The sequence below is a fragment of the Diprion similis genome, chromosome 8, assembly GCF_021155765.1.
Source record: "Diprion similis isolate iyDipSimi1 chromosome 8, iyDipSimi1.1, whole genome shotgun sequence".
Lineage (NCBI taxonomy): Eukaryota > Metazoa > Arthropoda > Insecta > Hymenoptera > Diprionidae > Diprion > Diprion similis.
In genome coordinates this window covers 802,603-822,945 of record NC_060112.1, presented here as the reverse complement: position 1 = coordinate 822,945, position 20,343 = coordinate 802,603, and the positions used below count along the sequence as shown (strand labels likewise).

The 20,343-nt window shown below is 42.2% G+C and overlaps 1 protein-coding gene across 2 annotated transcripts in view; it reads right to left on the bottom strand.

The window, feature by feature from the left end:
* Positions 1-418: 418 nt before the first annotated feature.
* The window catches only part of LOC124408712 (mucin-2-like), a 30,693-nt gene continuing 10,768 nt past the window's right edge, over positions 419-20,343 (bottom strand). For both annotated transcript variants that reach the window (XM_046885849.1, XM_046885848.1), the window contains 13 exons: positions 14,120-16,309; positions 13,485-13,544; positions 9,642-10,853; positions 9,413-9,562; positions 5,149-8,778; positions 4,214-4,483; positions 4,060-4,140; positions 3,766-3,960; positions 3,185-3,661; positions 2,988-3,062; positions 1,469-2,455; positions 1,139-1,366; positions 419-997 (listed from right to left, as the gene is read on the bottom strand). In XM_046885849.1, the coding sequence (XP_046741805.1) occupies positions 929-997; positions 1,139-1,366; positions 1,469-2,455; positions 2,988-3,062; positions 3,185-3,661; positions 3,766-3,960; positions 4,060-4,140; positions 4,214-4,483; positions 5,149-8,778; positions 9,413-9,562; positions 9,642-10,853; positions 13,485-13,544; positions 14,120-16,309 (9,624 nt within the window). In that variant the 3' untranslated portion in view covers positions 419-928. The remainder of the gene's footprint in view (positions 998-1,138; positions 1,367-1,468; positions 2,456-2,987; positions 3,063-3,184; positions 3,662-3,765; positions 3,961-4,059; positions 4,141-4,213; positions 4,484-5,148; positions 8,779-9,412; positions 9,563-9,641; positions 10,854-13,484; positions 13,545-14,119; positions 16,310-20,343) is intronic.

Genomic DNA, 20,343 nt, shown 5'->3' with positions numbered 1-20,343 from the left:
TATTGAAATAATCAATATGTTTAACTTTTGAGTATCCTGCATAAAGATACTCCTGTTGATACAGAAATAGATTTCCATACCTATAGAGTGTGGATATTAGCGTAATTACATGTCATGCTTATAAATAACATTACAAATGTCTCAGGAATATATCGTTAGCGTTAATAAAATATATACCCTAGAAACGTTTGCAAGGTTTGAGACGATATTTCCACGTGCTGAACATTGCAACGTATCATAAATCGCATATAAATTTAATAGTAGAGAGGAAGATACGAAAGCGTTACCTGTATCTATAATAAATTCATTATATACATATGTGTATTTGAGTATTTCAATTATTGAGTTTGAGACTCAAGAGCACCGAGTATATCGTTTCTTTTATCAGATTTTATCATAATTATACGATCATTTTTTACCCATCAATCGTTCTCAATCGGAGATTAAGACATTCGATTTGATGGCTAAATCATGAAGTATAATAATTTACAGTCTCAGTTTTCTTCCACTCTATGCTTTTCTTACCAGCTACTGCAGTCTCGCTTACAATGAGGCGTGCCAAATTTACAGTCATGGAAAATCATAATTACGTCATGGTGCTTCTGATTGTCATTTTTCTACCTATATTCATCGTGCTTCTGAAACGATGCGCAACTGCTTGTAACCAGAGCTTTTATTAATTATTATTAGCCATAATTTTGCAATATTTTTTTCCGTCTTCACTTTTTGCAAAACCATTTATATTTTGTTACTGATAAAAATAAATGGTTACTGTGTAATTTTTGAGACCGATGGTTTTGGCGATGGGTGCTGGTTGTGGAAAAATAACATAAGATGCCTGTAGAATTGTACATGTTCGCCGATCATGATCCAAAAAGGATTCATAATAAATACTCTAACTGAAGTACCTCTTTTGGTGCCCACGATATTATCCAACCGCCTCGGACACGTATCTAGTACCGTTTCTTACAAAGGATTGAAGCTGCTGCGCTGCGCCCTGAAAATAACATTTTACAATAAACATCGTAACGTGGCGTTGCACTGTTCGGTGATATCAACAGAGATATATGAAAAGCTTCATTTAATTAACAACAATAATGATTATGTATAGTTGGTAGAAAAAGAATTCCAAGCTGACCGTTATTGCCGCTCCGAGAAAACGACTGAATGCCCTGGTGGCTCCGATCGCTGCATTAACGACCTGATTTCTGACACTGCCGTCACCTGAACCGCCGGTCAGCGTCGCTTCTGTTGAATCTTTCGGCCTTTGCTGGCTCCCGAAGCTCCCAAAGGACTCAAATATGGACGGTGGGTAGGTCGAGCTGGGTGACCAAATCGTCGTTGTCGTCGGGGGTTTTCGCGATGTCTGACAAAAATTGTACGACACTCTGAGTTTCGAACTTAATCTCAATGCCTGTCCACACGCATCGCGAATCAAAAAACTGAATGACAATAATAAGTTACTCACAGTGCTCCCCAGCTGCGCCCGAATACCCTTAGCGGGTGTCAAGGGACCGATGTTTTGAGATTTAAGGAGTGCAGCAAGAAGAGCCGCGTCGTTTCCACTGCTGGCACCAGCGGCAATGGGAGACGCCGGCTTTACGCTCGCCTGGCCACTCAAAATCGCCCTTAAAAAGGCCTCGTCGTCGCTTGAGATTCCCAGACCGGGTTTACTGGATGGAGAGCCGCCGCTTTGCGCCGAATTCAATAATGCAGCCAAAAACTTGGCATCTTCTTCGGGTGAGAAAGTTGATGTCGACACCGTTGGAACCCGTGGGTTTGGGTTGTTCAGTAAAACTGTAATCCCGTTTTTTACTGGCTGCTGCATTGAAATTGGAACGTTCGAGCTTCCAGAGTGCATTGGGTCTCCGGTACCTGCTGACGATTTTGACCCCTTTAGCGATACCGTGGTTTGAACCGGCTTCTGCGTTGTTGGTGTTGGTTCCGAAGTTTGGACGTATTTCGAAGTAGTTGTGGCCGGTCTTTTCGGTACCGTTGGTACGGCTGTTGGAGGAGACGCGAAAGGATTGCTTCCGAAAAGGGCGGTTAACAGACCCGAGCCGAAACCTTGATTTGCCGGTGGGTTGGTGGTTCTAGGACTAGGTTTGGGTGTGGTAGGGATAGGTGATGCTGCTTTTGAATATGAGGCGGAGTTCTGAGTAATTTTCTCCGATTTCGGGGTGGTAACAGAGACTGCTACTTCCTTTCTGGTGGTCTGGACGACGGGAGTCGAGGTGGTTCTGACAATGGGAATCGGTCTCCACGTGAATTGAGTAGTGGGTTTTACCGTCGTTGGCTTCTGGGTCGTGGACGAGGGGAGCAGGTCGATTATTATTGGTCTCGATCGAGAATTCGACCCGATGGATAGGTCGAACGAATTCGGTGATGCGTTTGAGGCTTGAATCGCTTTTGGTGAACGTGTTGGTCCCGTGTTTCCCAAAGCCAGAGAAAGTATCTGAAGTGGAAAATGAAATTAGAACATTGAAAGTGAAAAAAAAAAAAACTGTGGACTAGTGAACTGGCGTCACCTGGTATTATTTGAATAATGTAAATAGAGAAATAATGAGCGGTTCAGTTCTCTGGCGCGTTCATCGATGAACTATTGCCAATTCTCTGTCCCTGATTCGTGATGGGAACAATTATGACGATTTTTTCCGAACAAAATAAAAGTACTGCTAGTTCAAGTTTATTAGTATTTTTGACAATAAGTGCTGTATCAATTTTCTTGCATGTTCATCTGCAATCTAAATTCTTTCAGGGTAACCAAGAGTTTCGATACGACGCAATTTTCACCGATTACTGTCAGGAAAAACCTATATGCGATACGAAGTCATTCAGTAACTGGATGGTCTTATCTCAAGTAATTAATCAGTCGTCAGTACGTAATAATTACCAACAATCATGCAAAGGCACAATCCATCTAAGAGTTATACTTATGTTTGCAAATCTCTTTAAGATCTGGCCGATTATTATTTATATAAGCTCACCTTGTTTGTTAAAAACCGCTCAGCCTGCGTCAAAGTCTTTGATGTAGACGTATCGTCGCCAATAGCTGGCTGTATCTGAAATATCAGTCATAAATGAAAACAAGTAAACAACGCATTATGTTATAAATGAATGAATTTAATAGGTCAGCAAAAATTTGGATAAATGTACACTCGGACAGTAGCGGAGAAAAACTCACCAGAGTGTTAAGGAAAGCCAAGTCGTCGAAAGTATTACCAAATGCGGTCTGCTTCGGGATGTTGAGTCTTTGTTGCGAAGGCCCTTCTGAATTCAAAGATGTCGCTATGTCTGGCGTTGATGGGGTAGTTGGGTTGGCAGTAGTCGTTGGAATCGTTAGTGCCGGAGTAGTTGAAGTCGTACTTGTAGTTGTCGACACTGGTGTTGTCGTTGTCGTCCTCGTAGTCGTCGTTGTTGTCGTCGATACCAAAGTAGATGTGGGTGTACTTGAGGTAGTTGGTGCTGGGGTAGTCGTCGTCGTTGTTTGTCTCGTTGGTTCCGAGGTAGTTGCAGTAGTTATTGTTGCTACCGCTGCAGCATCCGTCAACGATGCAGATGAACGAGTTACGGCTGTATCAACGGAGCTCGATCCAGGGGTGAAAACTTCAACGAAGGGATTTATAGGCCTCGGCAGTATAGTTGCGCTGTTCGCATTATCCTAGAAAAAAATTGGGGAACAACGTCTTATCTTCCAAAAGTAACAGCAAACAATGTAACGCCAAAACACTTGTGTTATTCTCAACTTGACAATGAATCACTTACCAGAAGCGTATTCGTTGCTACAGAAGCAGTGATAACGGGGGAATTAGTTGTTACACCGAGTATTTCATCGAGTGGATCTAGCCACGGAAAACCTGGACCAGCCGTTACTGGGTTTACGGATTGACTACCCGGTAATATATCGAACGAAGGTATTGAAGAGCCAACTGTGGACGCAGGACCAAGGTTCGAGGAGCCCTAAGAAAAATTATTTCTTCAAGCAGATAGTTCCGAGAATATTAATATTGTAGTATTAAAATAATATCAACGGTAATTGATCAATCCTTCATCACTTACGGCGACCGAATTTATCCTGATGTTCTGAACTCGTGGGCTAGTGTTTGACGTGCTGTCGCTCCAATAATTTATAAACTTGTCCTGTAAGATTTTAAATAAATTGCGTTGCTACTGATGTAAGGAAGAGAATATTTTGTCCTCATGTTCATTTTACCTGTCCGATGTACACAGAACTGCGTTCACCATTGACCACCCTGGTTCGACTAGCCTCATCGAAGTCGGTATTTTGCCAAATTCGTCCACCGTTCTGCACCTTCGAATTCGAATTTGTATTCATGTTTTGAGGTGTGACGATTGTCGCGGCCCCAGGGATCGTCGAGGATGATCCAACGGTATTGGCGTTCGGGGATGGAGTTAGTAAATCCGAAATTTCCGATGCGGTGTTTGAGTTAGTTCCCATTTGGGTTTCTAACAAAATGTCACTCTGAAAATTTATTATTATCCATTAAATCAAGGTAAAATCGAGGTTGGTAGAATTTTGCGCTACACGTTTCTGTAACGATTCTACAAATATATATGGTCAGTACAACTCAACGAAGAAACCCAATTGTAAGCCTGTTGGTTGCATTATGTGCACTGATGCTTGAAAAGTGCAAAGTGAGAGAGCGAGAGAGAAGTAGATAATGTGAATATTGCTACTTGAATACTTTCGTAATTAGTTATAGGTATGTGCAGGTTTGTATTTACTGTTTTATTACCTGGAAAAATATGGATTGATGGTTCTTCGTATTTCTGATAATACAATGATTTAGTACACCAAGAATTAAATCTTGAAAAATTAAATACGTTTACAGAAAAAGAACACGAACATAAGAGCACATAAATAACATGAGTAGCTATTTCAAAATTAATAGAGTTAACACAATGTCATTAGTTTGTTTATCTACAAGGCTCACACGTTGAAATGAAGTACCAGGGGTAATATGAAATTGAAAAATAAGCTAAATCAGAAGGACCAGTCGCAATAGTAGAATTGCTGATTTTGATTTTCCGAAACCATTATTCGACCAGTGACACGAGTGTCGAGGAAATCGCGAGTCTTTGCCTATCAGCGATTCATCAAATCGTATTACAAAAAGAAGCGAGTACCATTTTCTTTGTGGCGCTACCAGCGTTCGATAAACCGGAAACTCCTCCAGTGTTTCCGGCAATCGTGTTACCGGTAAGTCCAAGATTGACGCCCGGAAAGTAATTCGCGTTCTGGTTGAAGATACTCGGTACAGGTCGGTTATTATAGATTGCTGGTATCTGGTTATGATAGCCTTGGTTAGCCTGGTTATAGAAAACAGGGCTGGGCCGGTTAGTTGTGGTAGTAGTACTTAGTGAGAAGACGACCTCGACAGGGTTCCTTGGAGGGTCCGGTATAACGGTTCCATTCGGAAATTTTCGTACCAATTTTCCATTCGGATAAATCCCAAATATTACGTATGGACTGTTGACGTTCCTTCCGTCGATTACGTTGTCCTCAGGTCGCTTTCGAACGATCGTTTTGTTCGGATAGATTCCGTAGACGTAATAATCTCGCAACGGGGCCCGAGTAGAAGAGCTGGGACTAAACCGAGGGGCAGGTGTCAATCTATTTCCGCCGAAACGCCCCATGACTAACGGAGCAGGGGATGTTACGATCAAACTCAACCTGGGGTCAGGAGTGTTCTGCACTATTGGGGATTCAACACCGATCGCCTTATTTGTCGATGTAACTTGTGGAACTGTCGAGGACTCAATCGTGTCAGCAAAGGTCGTTGGTACGACTTGAGAAGAAGTCGTAGGGGCTGGGGAATTAGTTGTAGTCTCCACGCTCGACGTCGTCAAAATCATCTGCTCATTGAATATTGTCGTTGAATCATCGATCTCGTTGAGTCTTTGCATCACGTCTGCAGAAACAGTTTCTGTAGTAGCTTCGTTTACAGTTGAAGCGGTAGTTTCTGGATCTAACGAAATCAAGTTTTCGTCAATGCCAAAGGTCGTCTGAGGCACTGCATCTGTCGTTGTAGACATAGGCGTAGACGTAGTCATAGTAGTAGTCGTAGTCGGTGTCGTTGTCGATGCTAGAGTGGTTTCGACAATGGCAGTTGTGCCGATTATGGGTGATTGAGTTGTGCTCGTTGCAGAAATTTCTTCTGTCGTTGTGGTGAAATCGACACTCGTTTGGGTGGACACTGTTGTTGGTATGCTAGCATCGAGTAAATTCGTGATCGTAGTTATGGTGAAGACGTTTGGGTCGGACGTCGAAGCGTCGTCTGATGCCTGGGATGTGGATATGGTGGGTGATTGGGTGATGGAGGAGGACGAGGTGGTTTCAAGACCGGTGGTTGATTCGTTCGGTCGAGTGGTTATTTGCACGTCGACACCAGCCGTCCTTTGGGCGGTTACGGTTGCAGTTGTAGTTGCGGTTACATCCTGTAAACGGGCAAGCAGAGTTGGCGTATCGGTTAGGAGGCTAGGGGTGGATTCTGTTGTAGTACTTGTGTCTGAATATGAGTTGGTGGTGATTTCGTTTGCCGTAGATTGGTTAATGGTTAGCTGTGTTGTGCCATTATCTTGAGTTTCCAGAGCTTCTGAGGCAACTTCAAAACCTACCATTGTTTCGGTATTTAAAAGTATACCTGTTGTTGATGCAAGATCTTGTGTTGTTGTCGTTTCAACGAGTGTATCATTTTGGATTGCTATTGTCGTAACGGACAGTGATTCGAATGGAGTCGTTCGTTCTAATGACACATCATTCAGTATAGTTTGTGTTACGCTTTTCTGCGCAGCTATTTCTGAGCCTACGTTATTATCTAAGAAACTTTCTGATAATTGAAGTGTGCTAGCAGAATTGAATTCCGTTGTTGTCTCCAGTGACCCTTTCGTGGTCACCTCTTCATCGAACGTAACTGTCATGGTTACTGTCGGTATCACGGTATCAGAATTTTCAGAGATCCTAACCAAAGATGACCCTATGGTCACAGGGACCACTGCATCTGAGATCAATTGAAAACTATTCTCAACGGAATTTGGTGTCGTAGAGAGAGAAAATTGCATAGTGGTTGCTGCTGGTTCGGAAGCTGTTGGTAGTGTTGTAGATAGTGAAAGATCAAGCGACTCTGGAGTGGTAGCAAAAACATTTGGTATAGCCGTCGTTGACTCTGGCAAAAATCGTAAAAGCATATCGTCCACCTCAGCTGTACCATTAGATGAATTTAATTCGCCAGGAGTGTTAGTTTCTTGCCTAACTATATTCTGACTGTTTTCTGTTGTTGTTATCGATGTTGGTGTTGCTGTTGTAGATTCATATTGGCTGGTTAACTGTGTGGATGTGACGGTCGTGAATTCTAAATCTGTTCCAGTTTGATCACTTACCGTGATACTACTAATTAATCCGTCCGACGGAGTGGTTGAGGAGTTTTCATTGGCGGCCTCTGTTTCTTGTTCTACTAATCTTTCAAAACTTTGTGTAGTGGTTGTGTCTATTGTCATTGCAGTGCCAGATTGACTAACTGACTGTGTAGTTGTAAGCTTTGCCAACTCTAACTCCTGACTAATTGTTTGGCTGGTTTGTGTGACAGCATCAGAATTTGATTCATTTATTACCTGGCTCACGATTGTAGTGGTTCCAAAGAGAGCCGTTATTTCCTGGCTGGGTGGGGTGGACAATTCTTGGGTTGATGACGCTACAGTCGCTACGTCTGGGGTTTCGGAATCTGAGAGTCGGGCCAAGATGGAAGGCATTGTTTGGGGGTTCTCGGTAGTCGTACTGATTTGAAACGATTCGGAAGACAGTGTAGATTCAGAACTTGAAGAGACTGTTATTGACACAGGCGCTACAGTTGAAGGATCCTGGACAACATTGTCCACTTGCATTTGCGCTTGCAATAAAGAAATGGGAGTTGTTTCGGAAATTCGAGTCGACTGAACTTCAGAAGATACGGTCGATATTTGCGGAAAGTCGATACTCATTTGCATCATTTCTTGTAGGGAGTCGGACGAGCTCGGTTGGGCTTCGGTTGTCAGCGAACCAGTGGTAGTTTCTAAGTTTTCCGCAGAAGTTGAAGTGAAAACCGATGAGAGTGTAGTGATGTCTAATAGGTTCGCGAAGGCTCCAGAATTTCGAGGTGAAAAAGTTGTCTCAAGCTCGGAAGTGATGGTAGTGTCAGGCACCAGTGTGGAGTTTGAATTTGAGTTTGTGTCGTCAAATGGTGTCGTCGAAGGAACGTCAAAGGGTTGCATGGTAGCCCCACTCTCCGTAGCGCTAGTTCTTACTTGATCAGATTCTGTCGCAGATTCAGCTATAGTAAGAGAATTCGGGGTGGATTCGAGATTCATGTCAAGTACGAGGTCAGGCTGTACAGTGTTCGTTGTAGTTTCAGAGATACCGAAACTAGCAATTGTGGTTGCATTTAATGGTTGGGTGGTCGTTACCAGATCTAACGTAGTTACCGGTTCTGTTGCTAAAGTATTTTCAGGTGTGCCAATGTTTGTTACTGTTTCAGTTAATTGGCTATCAATATTTGGTGTTCTGTTAATGTTGATATTAGCATTGTTCGTCTCGTTAAGGTCTGTAACGTTATCGTTTGCGTTAGTTCTATCGTTGTCTACCTGGCTAACCCTCGCGGGTTGCTCTGTGTCAGTTTGTTGTTGTTCGTTGTTAATGTTGGCCGTTTCCAATGCTTGATAATATGTCAGAATCTTCGGTTCTCCAGGATTCGACACATCCAATGGCGATGGGATTGCAGATACCTGAAATCAAAAGGTGCAACCCGGGGTGCTATACAGTTGCAAAATGTGCGCAGTGATAGTGCTATGTGAACTTTATCAGTGATTACCACTTGATGGAAAAAGAGAATATTTACACACATCGAAGAGATACCGTGCAGATGCTATCAACGATAATACATGAAAAAATTACAAGACAATTTACAAAAAAACTAGTAAAATCATTACTGAAATACAGGATGTTTACAAATAGTAATCAATAAATATTATTTCAGTGCTACTTAACATACGACTGTAGTTTCACAATGAGACCTATGTTGTGACTTGACCGGTAAGAATAATCGCGTAGTTACTGGTTGTAGGAAGCATGCCATACACGCGATCGGTAAGTATGGTACGAAGCTGGTCGGTCGAGATAGACGGCAGCTAGTAAATGACAAGTTGTTCATTCGTTCGTTTACGAGGCAAATTATATCGACAGTGCCGCCGATAAACGTAAAACCGAGTCGCAAGTCCATCGGTCGTACGAGAAGTTTTTATACCTGTTCAAAATGTGTTCCGTTCTCAGAGAAAAAAGCATCACGATTTGATATAGCTACCTCTCAGGAAATATGTTCAATTATTGGTTTCCTCAATAATTCTCCGTTATAACTCTTACCTGGAGTGGTGTTAAAGGTGTTGTTGAACTAAGAATGGTAGGTACTGTTGGCTGATAGGCATTCGGACGTCTCACGAACAATTCAGCTCCCTTGTATCTTGCGCTGAACCTGGGAGGCTGCCCACTGGGAGTGACTCGGATGGCCGAATTCTGAAATCGTTGTCATCAAAAAGTTATTAATTGGATCGGAGAATGGAAATGAGTATATAGATTGGGAAATCATGCATACCCCACTCGTAGTCGTATTCCTATAAGCTCCAGCGAAAATAGGAGACTTAATACCCAGGCTTGACAGAAGAGGTGCCACGGTACTCCTCAGCTGCTCGAGGAGTGTTTTATTCCCGTTCATCAATAACAAAGCTCTCGTTGGGCTGAAGACATTGCTTGAACCGATATCGGTCCCGGTCTCCCCGTTACTACTACCAACAATCCCAGCGTTCGAGAAGGATGCCGATTCGTTGTTACGGTTGGAATTTGAAGCAATCTGCACGTTGAAAGTTTTATTCGCGTTTGTTTTTGGCAAGGTGGAGTCAGATTTGAACGTGGCATGGAACTTGGGGGTTTTGGGTGTTATCGCAATGCTAGCGGATTCCGCTGGGGGTGAAGGGGGTTCCGAATGCCTGCGGTAAGTGGCAGTCCTTGGGCGGAACTCGCGCCTCACAGGAAGCGAAGGCTCCGATACTTTAGATGTTGTCGGTAGCGGCTCGATCTTCTGGAAGGTCTTGGATTCCGACTTGCGCCTTGTGTATCGAGCAAAGGGCTTCGAGGTTGTGATAGGGTCTGACTCCGGGCCGTGTGGAAGCACGGTTGAAATTTGATTCAGTGTCTTGACAGATGAATGCTTGTTTGTCGTAGACAAATTTTTTTCCATCGGAGGAAGTACGCTAACTGCATTCTTGCTTTCGTTGCGCAAAATTCTTCCTGCTCTATTGTATTTTGATATGATTTTTTTTTCAGGACCGATCGACGATGGGACTGCGATGAAATCATTGACTGTGCTGTGGTTCTCATCGTTTAGGACACTTCTGCGTTTGGCAAAGCTAGGGCGTTGTTTCATTCGTCTGGTACCATCCAAAATTCCGTTCTTTTTTTCAAATCCATCACCGGTGGTTGGAGTCTTTAAATTATCGTTGATAGGCACCGATTCATTAGCTTTTTCAGTTTTTTGAAAATTTACGCTCCCATCAGATAATTTATTTGTTCTGTTTTCCTGAGGTTTCTCAGTCTTTAATTCAGTACTTCTTTGCGATTTCCGGCGATTTCCAAACCCAGATTTCCGCGTTGGCCGAGCGCTTGTAAAAGAAGATACAGTGGTCCGTTCGACTTCGAGTACGTTTTCACCAGAATCTGCAGTCGGATTTACCAGCTTCTTAGCCATTTCTAGTTTGAGTTGCGCAGCCGTCGAGAACAAGATCGGCAATGGTTTCTTTGAGTTATTGCTCTGTAAACGCAACATTAATTTCAATTAACAAACTTGATATTATGATCGGCATTCCAAAATGTATAACGAACGAAAGGTTATTGGATAAAAGGCTGTTATTATGCATGCACTGTGTTTGTCTCTGCGTCAATTGCATCACCGCAGAGTAATAATTATTAACAGTGGGGTTGCGATTTTGTTACGATTATTACATGCGCGTTTTGCAACTTGAATTTGCACGCTGATATTTATCATCGGATCAAAGCGACGCTTCCTTCTAAATCCTACACGCCGTCGTGAGCGAAATAAATTCATTTTAATACCTGATATATATGTGTATACGTATATACATATATTGGTAAATCAAATCACTCTCACTCCGTAAATCAGATTACGGTGACGAGTGTAGGTATAGACGTTAAAAATTCGCCTGAAAACTGCCCAGTTATTTATTGCTCCATGTGGATTTAGCTCGCGTCTTCCTGCTGCCGCACACTTTCTCCGATGAGTTGAAAAATAAAAGCAAAGTAATAACACGTCCGTGCGACGTACGATACAACGTTTTTGTTCTGTTTCTTTATTTATTTTTGTTTTACTCATTCTGTATTGTTGTTTAAAAACACTCGTAGTATTCTCCCAACTTTTCTCTTCGCGGTGGGAAAAACGTACAGCATTCGTAGAAATCTCTAGGAGTAAGTGAAAACTTTGGTATGTCAATTTTTTTTTTTTTGCCTGATCGGACAGCACACAGATAACGACAGTTAAACGCGATGCCAGAATGATCCACACACATGTGTGACGTACATGTATATAACAGAAATTAAAATAATCGCGGTGGTGAAGTGACTTTACGCAATCCGGCTTGCAAGCCTTGACTAGTTTGCAGATAAATGGAAGTTTAGGTTTTTTGCAGAGTTAAATACCTGTTCCGATTCGCTCAACTCGTAGACATCTACGTAACACTTTGAACTATCATGCGATCCTTGACGATCACTTTTCCTCTAAGGAAAAGTGAACGACCGACAGTACTTTAATTACAGATTCTCTATGTATAATTAAATATTCTCCCAGCAGCATTCGCAAAATTTCACTTTTCTGTTAACCGTGAGTCATACGTGATCTTAGGAAGTAAAATGTTAACTAGTAAATCAAACCATGTTACACTAATCACACGTGCGTACCTCAAAACTTGTAAACTAAAAGTGAATAACATAAAATTGTAGGAGTGATTAACTTAACGCTGGACGCATATAATAATTGCTTGACACCTCAGAAACTGCAAATCATTTTGGTACTAACTTTAATTAAGTCAGTACTTCAGTAACCGTAAAGTGATTGTGCATGCAATTATAAAACATCACGAAATGTAACTCAGCATTGAAAATAAAAATATGTGAAGTGGTAAAAAAAAAAGTTCGTATCCTTATAAGTATTGAATAGACTGTCGGGTCTTCTTTTTTGCTGAGCATTGGTTTCGTGCGATACGACGTTTCAGGGACACATTGAAAAATTTCACGGTGCTAATTTTACCTAGTTTCATGTGGCCCCAAGACAAAGCAGCCAAAGAGCCGGCATAGCAGATGATACCTACTAATTGCAATGCTAGTATGCGGATTCCTCATGAATGCGGGCCATCCGCCCGTCAGATGACACAGGTGATATGCGCAGACGCACAATTATACGTATGTGACATAAAAGGCCAGACGACTCGGTAGTGTGATGAAAGTAGATCTCTTAATCACGAAGAGAAACTTTCGAAAATTGGATTTAAACGAGTGTTTGGCCAGAGAATCTAGGATTGTTATTAAAATGGTAATATCGGGTAAACGGGTAGGCGCGGCAGCAATTTTATACATTTTTACAAGTAGATTGCATACGATCGATGCCAATTTTATAAATTTCTACCTTCAAGATGCTGAAATCTAATTATTTCAAATCGAATACACTTTGTTGTGGAGGTAACTAACAGATTGATCCATTTAGAAATCGTTACCTATCACCGTATACAGCTGCAGCAAGAATTTGTAAGTGCAATAACCATAAAATTGGACAAATAATGCGAGAGATGTTCTATACTCTAAACTGTTAGAATCGTACGGTATACCCGGGAAGAAAGGTTTTCATATGATTAGAAAAATGCATATGAAATTATGTCTTGAATGACCTGATAAAATTATATAAAATTTTACGTATATAACTTTACGTAATCTTTTATGATTTCACGTAAGTTTAAATAAATTTAAATAGTTTTATCCAACTTCATAAAATTTTACAGAATCTTACGAAACTTTAAAAAAATGTAAGTTTGATATGATTTTACATGTTTTCACGAATTTGAATAAAATATTATAAAATTATGTGAGAATATATAAAATCATACAAAATTATTTAAAATTATATGCGCACAATGTTATATAATTTTATCGGCTCAAATTCGATATATAATTTCACATAAATTCATCTGATCATATAAAAATACTTTTCCCGAGTGATCAGTTTGCAATTGCCGATAAACCATATAACGTCGGAGGTCAACGTGTTTCAATATACACTTAATTACAAAAGCCGTCGACTTATAGGTAATAAACGTGTTCAATTTATTGCAAGTACGTAAAGATCAGATGCAAGTATAATTTTCGATAAAAAACTCACTTGCTGTTTGAGTCCGGGTGTGAACTTCGGGGGTGCGGGTATCTTGGATTCGGAATTTTTCTGGAAAAAATAATGCAACATTGCAATTTGAAATTGTACAGATTTTGCGAATAAGACCGGAATGAAGAATTGTAACCCATGGACATAGGCTTAATTCCTATGTCCATGTTGTAACCCAATTCTTATAGCTAAATCCGCGCTTTAATTCCTCAGAAAAAATCGCTGCGCTTTCATGACATTTGCAACACAAATAACAGCTTGGGCAAATTGCTGGTCAACAATAAGACCTCCCGGTTATTATCCTGCAGAAATGTAGAACGCAGTAGATTGTACTTCTGAAGCTACTTTGAATTGAATGGTAATTGACTACGTGTCGGTCACGGTATTGGTATGGCTATTATTAGGCTACTGCAACCATGTCTCCTTTTAACTTTACATCGTTACTCGCTTATTAGCCACTATCACTTAGCTACTGCAGGCTCGCAAGTAATGACACTGCCTTGTATATGAAATTTTACACCAGAAAAAATGGGGTTGTGGGGGGAGGGGGGGGGGGGGGAGGATGTTTTTTAGAAAAATCTTGAGACTTTTTCTTATCTACGCTATTGCGGAATACTATAAGATTTCAGGCTCACCAATTCGGCTAACCGAGCTTTGAACTCTGGTGGATAATTGTCCTCCTCTATTGATTCTATGACTACTTTCTCACCAGCGCCGACCTCTAACTTTCGATTGGGCTTTCCCGATCCCCGTCTCCTTCCTGCTTCGTTCAACGTTTCGTGTGTTCTTATACTCGAAGCTGTACTCAGTTCCTCCTTTTCGTCTTTCGGCTTAATGTTCAGTTTCTTCATGGCCCGTCGTTTTGGAATAATTGTCGTCGACAGTATCCTTGATACTATCAAGCTATTTTCAGTTCCGTCAACTGTGTTTCCGACTGTTTCCGTCACTTCATTATTCTCCTGAATATTTGCTGAAGGAGTCTCGCTGGTACTAACCGGCGCAGCCGTCGATTCTTCCCTTGTGACGTCATTGGTAACTCTTCGTCTGTGACTCGGCGCGTTGTTTTTCTTAACTAAAGCCGTTCTAGTTCTTCCTCTTGGAACGGTATGGGATTTATTTCCCATATCAGTTTCCGCTGTGATTGACGGCTTTCTGTTTCTTGAGGAGCGGTTGTCATGAGGTTCTTCTTCCTTCTGAAGTTGCCTCGTCTCTGGCTTCGTTCGGATTCTAGCTGGGGGATTTTTAGCCTCTGATTTTACCTCAGGCGGTTGTGTCGTAGACTTCAGTTTTTCGAAGACTGCCGTCACCGTAGTTGTAGCTGCAGATTCCGTCGCCGTCTCCACCGGTTCCGTGGCCTCGAGCTCGATAGGTTTTCCTACAGCTAGCGGTTCGAGTGTCGTTATTTCCGGCAATGAAGCAAGCATCTCGATCTTTGATTTATCGTTTTGCACCTGATCATTACCGTATGAAGCTCCTTCGCCAACACGTGAACTCGATCGTTCCACGTCTTTGTTCATTTGGCTGATCGAACTCTTAGATCCGGCATCGAAAATTCTTGTTTGTTCTCTGGGATCTGTAATTCCGAAGGTGAGAGGTTTCGAGTCAAATTTTCGGGATACAAAGGACTCATCAGTTTTTTCCGGTTGTTCGAATTTTCTGCCCCTGCCCCGTCCTCCTCTCAACTTAGGTCGTTCATCGTGTGTCTCCATCAAACGCTGCGGATTTTCAGAATTTGATTCCAATCGACTCCTGGACCGGAAAGTAACACCCCGGATCGAACCGTCATTTGATGCCCCGCTAGAATCAGCGAACCTGGTACGCCCCCCTCTGGTGATGGGCCTCGACGCGCGCGTTGTCGCCTCAAAAATATCTCTAGTAGTGGAACTCTGTCGAGATCGGCCACTACCTCTTCTTGAATGCAATGACGATGGTGTTGAAAGCTCGGTAGTACTGGTAAAAACCGTGGTATCCACAGTGCTTGGTGACGGAACGATCGTTCTATCGACGCTCAAGGGGATGGCAACTCGGACGCTTTCGGTGCTGGTGAGGGTCTCAGGTGTCACAGTGGTGTCGGAATTTCTTGGGCTCGGCCTACTTACAGATCTCCCCCTAGTTCGCATCTGCGGGTCCTTCAATTTGGTGTTCGCATTATTGGATTTTGACCTTCCAGAATCAGCTAACGTCTTTTCCTCCGCCAGAGCTTGATTCTGTGTTTTCCTGCCTGTCCTCGACCTGAAATACTCAGCGGTTCCAGAGAAAACTGAAGGGCCAGTTTTATCCAGGATCCTATCGCCGTTCATAAGCCCAATCCTAGAACGCGAAGTCCTTCTCTCAGGTCCTTGGCTTCGCCCAGCCGATTCCTTCGGTACTTCCAGCTCAATAGTATCAGATAATTTACCCATCTTCACCCTGGACCTTTTGTCTGGCAGATATCTCCTATCCCCGGTGTTCCTTCTCGTCGTCGTTTCTCCTTCATCATTTGAGCTGGGAGTGTTTCTTCTCGCGGTATTTTTCACTTCGACATTCTGAAGGACGCTTTCTTCCGGTCTAATGCTCTCAGTGCTCGATCCATTCTGTTGAATCGTTCCTGTGCGGCGCCTCGCGATGGTGGTACCCTTGGCACCCGACGCCTCTAATCCGGCTTCCGACCTTAGGCTCTTCTTCGATCCAGGGCCAGATTTCAGCCTTGAGGGGTGTCTCGAGGAGGGAGTTGACGAAGCATCAGGACTGATGGCCTTCGAGCTGCTCGCGCCGTCCGGGACGGCTACCTGGTTAAACCTGGCACTACCTCTCCTCCTGGTCGTCGTTGGCCTTTGTTGATCAACCTGCAATACAAGCGTCAGATTACAAAAAAGTAACGTAACAGGTTTCGGCTTGGTTGACAGGCAATTAAAAATTTCTGAATAATACGACCCTGAATCTATGTTAATACCGTACTGTACCCTCACGAGTGAGAAAGCTTTCGCTGAATCTGTAAGATACGCTCCTCATATGCACACATATAATACATATATTACAGCTATTGTAGATAGCACACGTATATGCGTTACGCCGCGCCGTGGTGGCTTGCGCAATTTTTTCGGTAGGTATTTCTTTTCTAAAACTGTTATCTGCCCGAGGTGATCGCGATCTCCACACTGGATTACAGGCCTCATGCCCGCTTTATGTCAGCTATACATCTTTTTTCACGCATAAATACCTACATAGTTGGACGCAATGAGACAGAGATATTAAACGAAGACAATATATTTTCAGTGAAGAATTGCTTTCGCACTTAACAGAGATTGTAATTTATCCACACTCGCCATGCTGCTTCAAGTGGGGCAACCTATGTTAATCGTAGAATTCGAAAACGAATCGCTCGCTGACTCCATCCCCAATCGAATTCGTACTGAATCAGACTCAGCATACGTTTATTAGCCCAGGAAGTGAATGGAAATGTGACTAATTGGATTGTTCATAGGAGGGATTTGACTCGGATGTGTCAGCTTGCAAAAGATGGATGAGTAGCTCCCTACGTTCGGCGGTTACATAACTCAACATCTATTGCGGGGCAGGATGCAGCTACATTATTATATTTTATATAACCAACGCGGATGGCCACACCACGTTTTACCTGAGGTGATCCAGTTCACCGCAATCCAGCATCTCTCATGTGAGTATAAGGTAAGCACTTTCGACAAGGTGATCCGGATTCGCCGATCTCACAATCAGTTCAGCTCCAGGCGCACGCAATTCTCTTATACCCAGAAGTTCTTTTATACAACAGTGAATTGGGCATTGGCGCAGAGATGTTCATATATATTCATGTAAAAAATGACGACGGTAAATCAGCCCGTTGGCGCCAAAACCAATACTATTTTGAAGCATTAAACAAAGTCTGATCTCGGCACTAATCTATCGAGTATCAACATGAATTTTTAACTGTCGATAGTAAATCGGTATTCCACGTATACTTTCAAAAAATTATGAAATAATCCTACTGCAAACGTGAGAAATTGAAACTGACGTACTGTTGAAGGAAAAATTAATTCTCTAAACAGCGAAGATAAAAGTAATTCAGCGACGCCTGGCAATGTGTATATACGCTTAACATACGTAAGCGTGAGTAAACTGGCTCGAGCTTTAAGCTAGATAACGAGTTGTCAAACCAGATTTAATTATGCATAAGATTCAGAACAATCTCGCATCACTCTAAACGACGGAATTGTATTGATACAGACATCTACAATAACGACCATTAGCTACCATAGAGTATCGAATTAATCTCTGCAACGATGACAACTCGAAGGTCCTTTAAAACGATTGTCAGTAGCGAAAATAAGTTACGATGAAATATTTGTCGCTGTCGAGTAGCCTGTATTTTTTCGAGTTTTCCTTTGCACTCGACGAAAGAGTTTTTCTTTACAACGCTACATGCATCAGTTTTATAAATGGAAGCCTGGTTACGCCTCAGCGTGCGTAATGGTCTCTCGTTTGGAGGTGCAGTGGCAGAGGCAAAAGTGGTCCACTTTAAAGTAATCTCGAACCAGACCGGTCCAAAGTAGATTGTTTGAAAAAAAAAAACGAAAATATGGCAAGGTGGGTTAACTAAGGCGTAGGCCAAGCCTATCTGTAACAAACATCTCTATGAATATTTTAAATCTAATGAATGATAATTAGCACGGCAATAGTCAGTGGATTATCTTCCATCAACTCAATAATCGTCGATTGCGTATCCTTGAAAATGATACAGATTCAATGAAAGAACTTGATATAATTATAACCGTCAGTCACCCCACGCGTATTTTTGTGTGCAATCAATTTTTGCAATTTTTCGTTTGAGAGTATATTGTGAACCGGGTCAATTAGACAGCACCGCAATTGATTATGAAATCGCTGAAAGTTTGCGTAAAACTAATGACCACATGCCGAATTCAAGCGGTGGTAGCTGACGATGACTGATCAGCCCAGTAGCACTATTTGCTCGTATAATAAGACCAGTTGCGATGAATAAATTGCTATACATTATTCTTCTCTGCGAAATGCAATAAATGAATACATGTGCGATTAGTTTTGAATAATAAGAGCGAATTAGTTCATTCGTATTCGACCAAATATGTGTCACTGTGATACAATCGGCAATTTACCATAGCTATATCCAACGTGAGAACATGGCGCAGTCAGAATACTTTCCAATCTTTTCAATCTAATGCAACTTACTTTAATAATAATAATAATAAAGCAATGATAGTGGTGAACTGAGTCACTCTCGCATTATTTTGCTATCGCCCCCCCCCCCCCCCCCCGTCAGTGTCAGATACGTGAGTGAAACATTTTTCCCGCTTCCATCCAGGTTAAATCCATTACTTCATTCCATCATCATCCGCAACTAATATTTTCACAAAGTTCCAATTTAACTAAACGAAGAAATCCTCAAATCTGTCTTCCCGTAGATGAATCACGGCCGAGTTGTAGACGGTAGTAAGACTCCGATTATTTAATCATTTCATAGCTGCCGTGGTGACCCATAGATTGTGAGAAATTGAAACAGAGTTATCGGTAGGCAATCTTCAGTTGGGAGAATGATATTGCAAATTTATTAGGACCTTGTCCGTGCTTAGTGATGTGATTAACAATAAGTCGATTCGATAAGCGCCGTTCAGCTGTATAACCTTTCTCGAAACCAGCTGGTGTCACTGTGACTGGGAGAATTCGACCTAGTATACCAGGTGCAACAAGTCTGGCAAAGTGTTCGCGTCATAGAGCGTTATATTCCTTGGCGTTAATGCGTTGCAATCATCCATAGAAGGAATTACTGTTCGTGAAAGCGTGAATTTCTTCTATCGCAACGTGGACTTGAATAATGCCTGGAAGTTGAACCTGTACAGCTCTTGGTAGTCCAGCGACTTATTTCCCGTGCAATCAATTAATATCCTCTGAACACTCGTCAATTTACCTTTCGCTTTCAGTTTCATCGGACATATTTTCACGTTTGTCACTTCGAGAAAATGGGCAGAGACTGATCTCTCGTAGAGCAAGGCGTGATAATTGTTCGACCACAATATGTTTTACAAAACGGAAACCAACAAAACGCATGTTACAACGTGAAGTGTGTTATTTCAGAATTGGCAAGATTTTACCTGAATGCTTATGAGCAGATCTAGTTCGGCGTACACGGATACCGCAACTTGCGGGCGTAGGCAATTCTTCGCCTTGGGCAATACAAACTTTCAAACGGTCGAGTAAAGTCACTTAAGCCTGGGCACCGATTACGCCTGCGGCTTCAACGACTAGTTTAGTTGAATATAACTGACTATAATGAAAAAGTGGTCAACTTAAGAATCCCGACTTTTTGGCATTTCTTGCCTAATTTATATTCGTCCCGACGATGATACGGTACTCTACTCATAAATAAATGTTTGTTTCTGCATTCGCCGAACTTTTTGGAAGATTTGGGAGAAATGTTTGCCGCCGAACTTGTGTCATAATTAAACAAGCTGATGGGATGAAAGATGCTAAGAAAATGATCCTGGAGAATCACTGAATCATGAAAAATGTGCTGGTAAATCTTTCATTCTAACTTGTAATAAGCCAGCGCAAAACCTCGACATTTGACGTTACTTTGGTTACAGCAGTGATCCAGGTTCCTGTATGATAAAAGGCGAATGCTCCAGTTTCAACCCCCACGCAGCATGTTGCCGTAAACTCTTTACCTCTTGGTAGTATGTGCTCCGCTTACTTGGTAATAGTGAACCTATATAGTACCCACTTGCTCGATTTACGAAAGTAAAAGTGGGCGGCTGCATGAGTCGCGTTGCTGCACGTCGTACACGCCCAAGCTTACCGGAATGCCTGCGAGGTCTCGAGTCACGGCTGA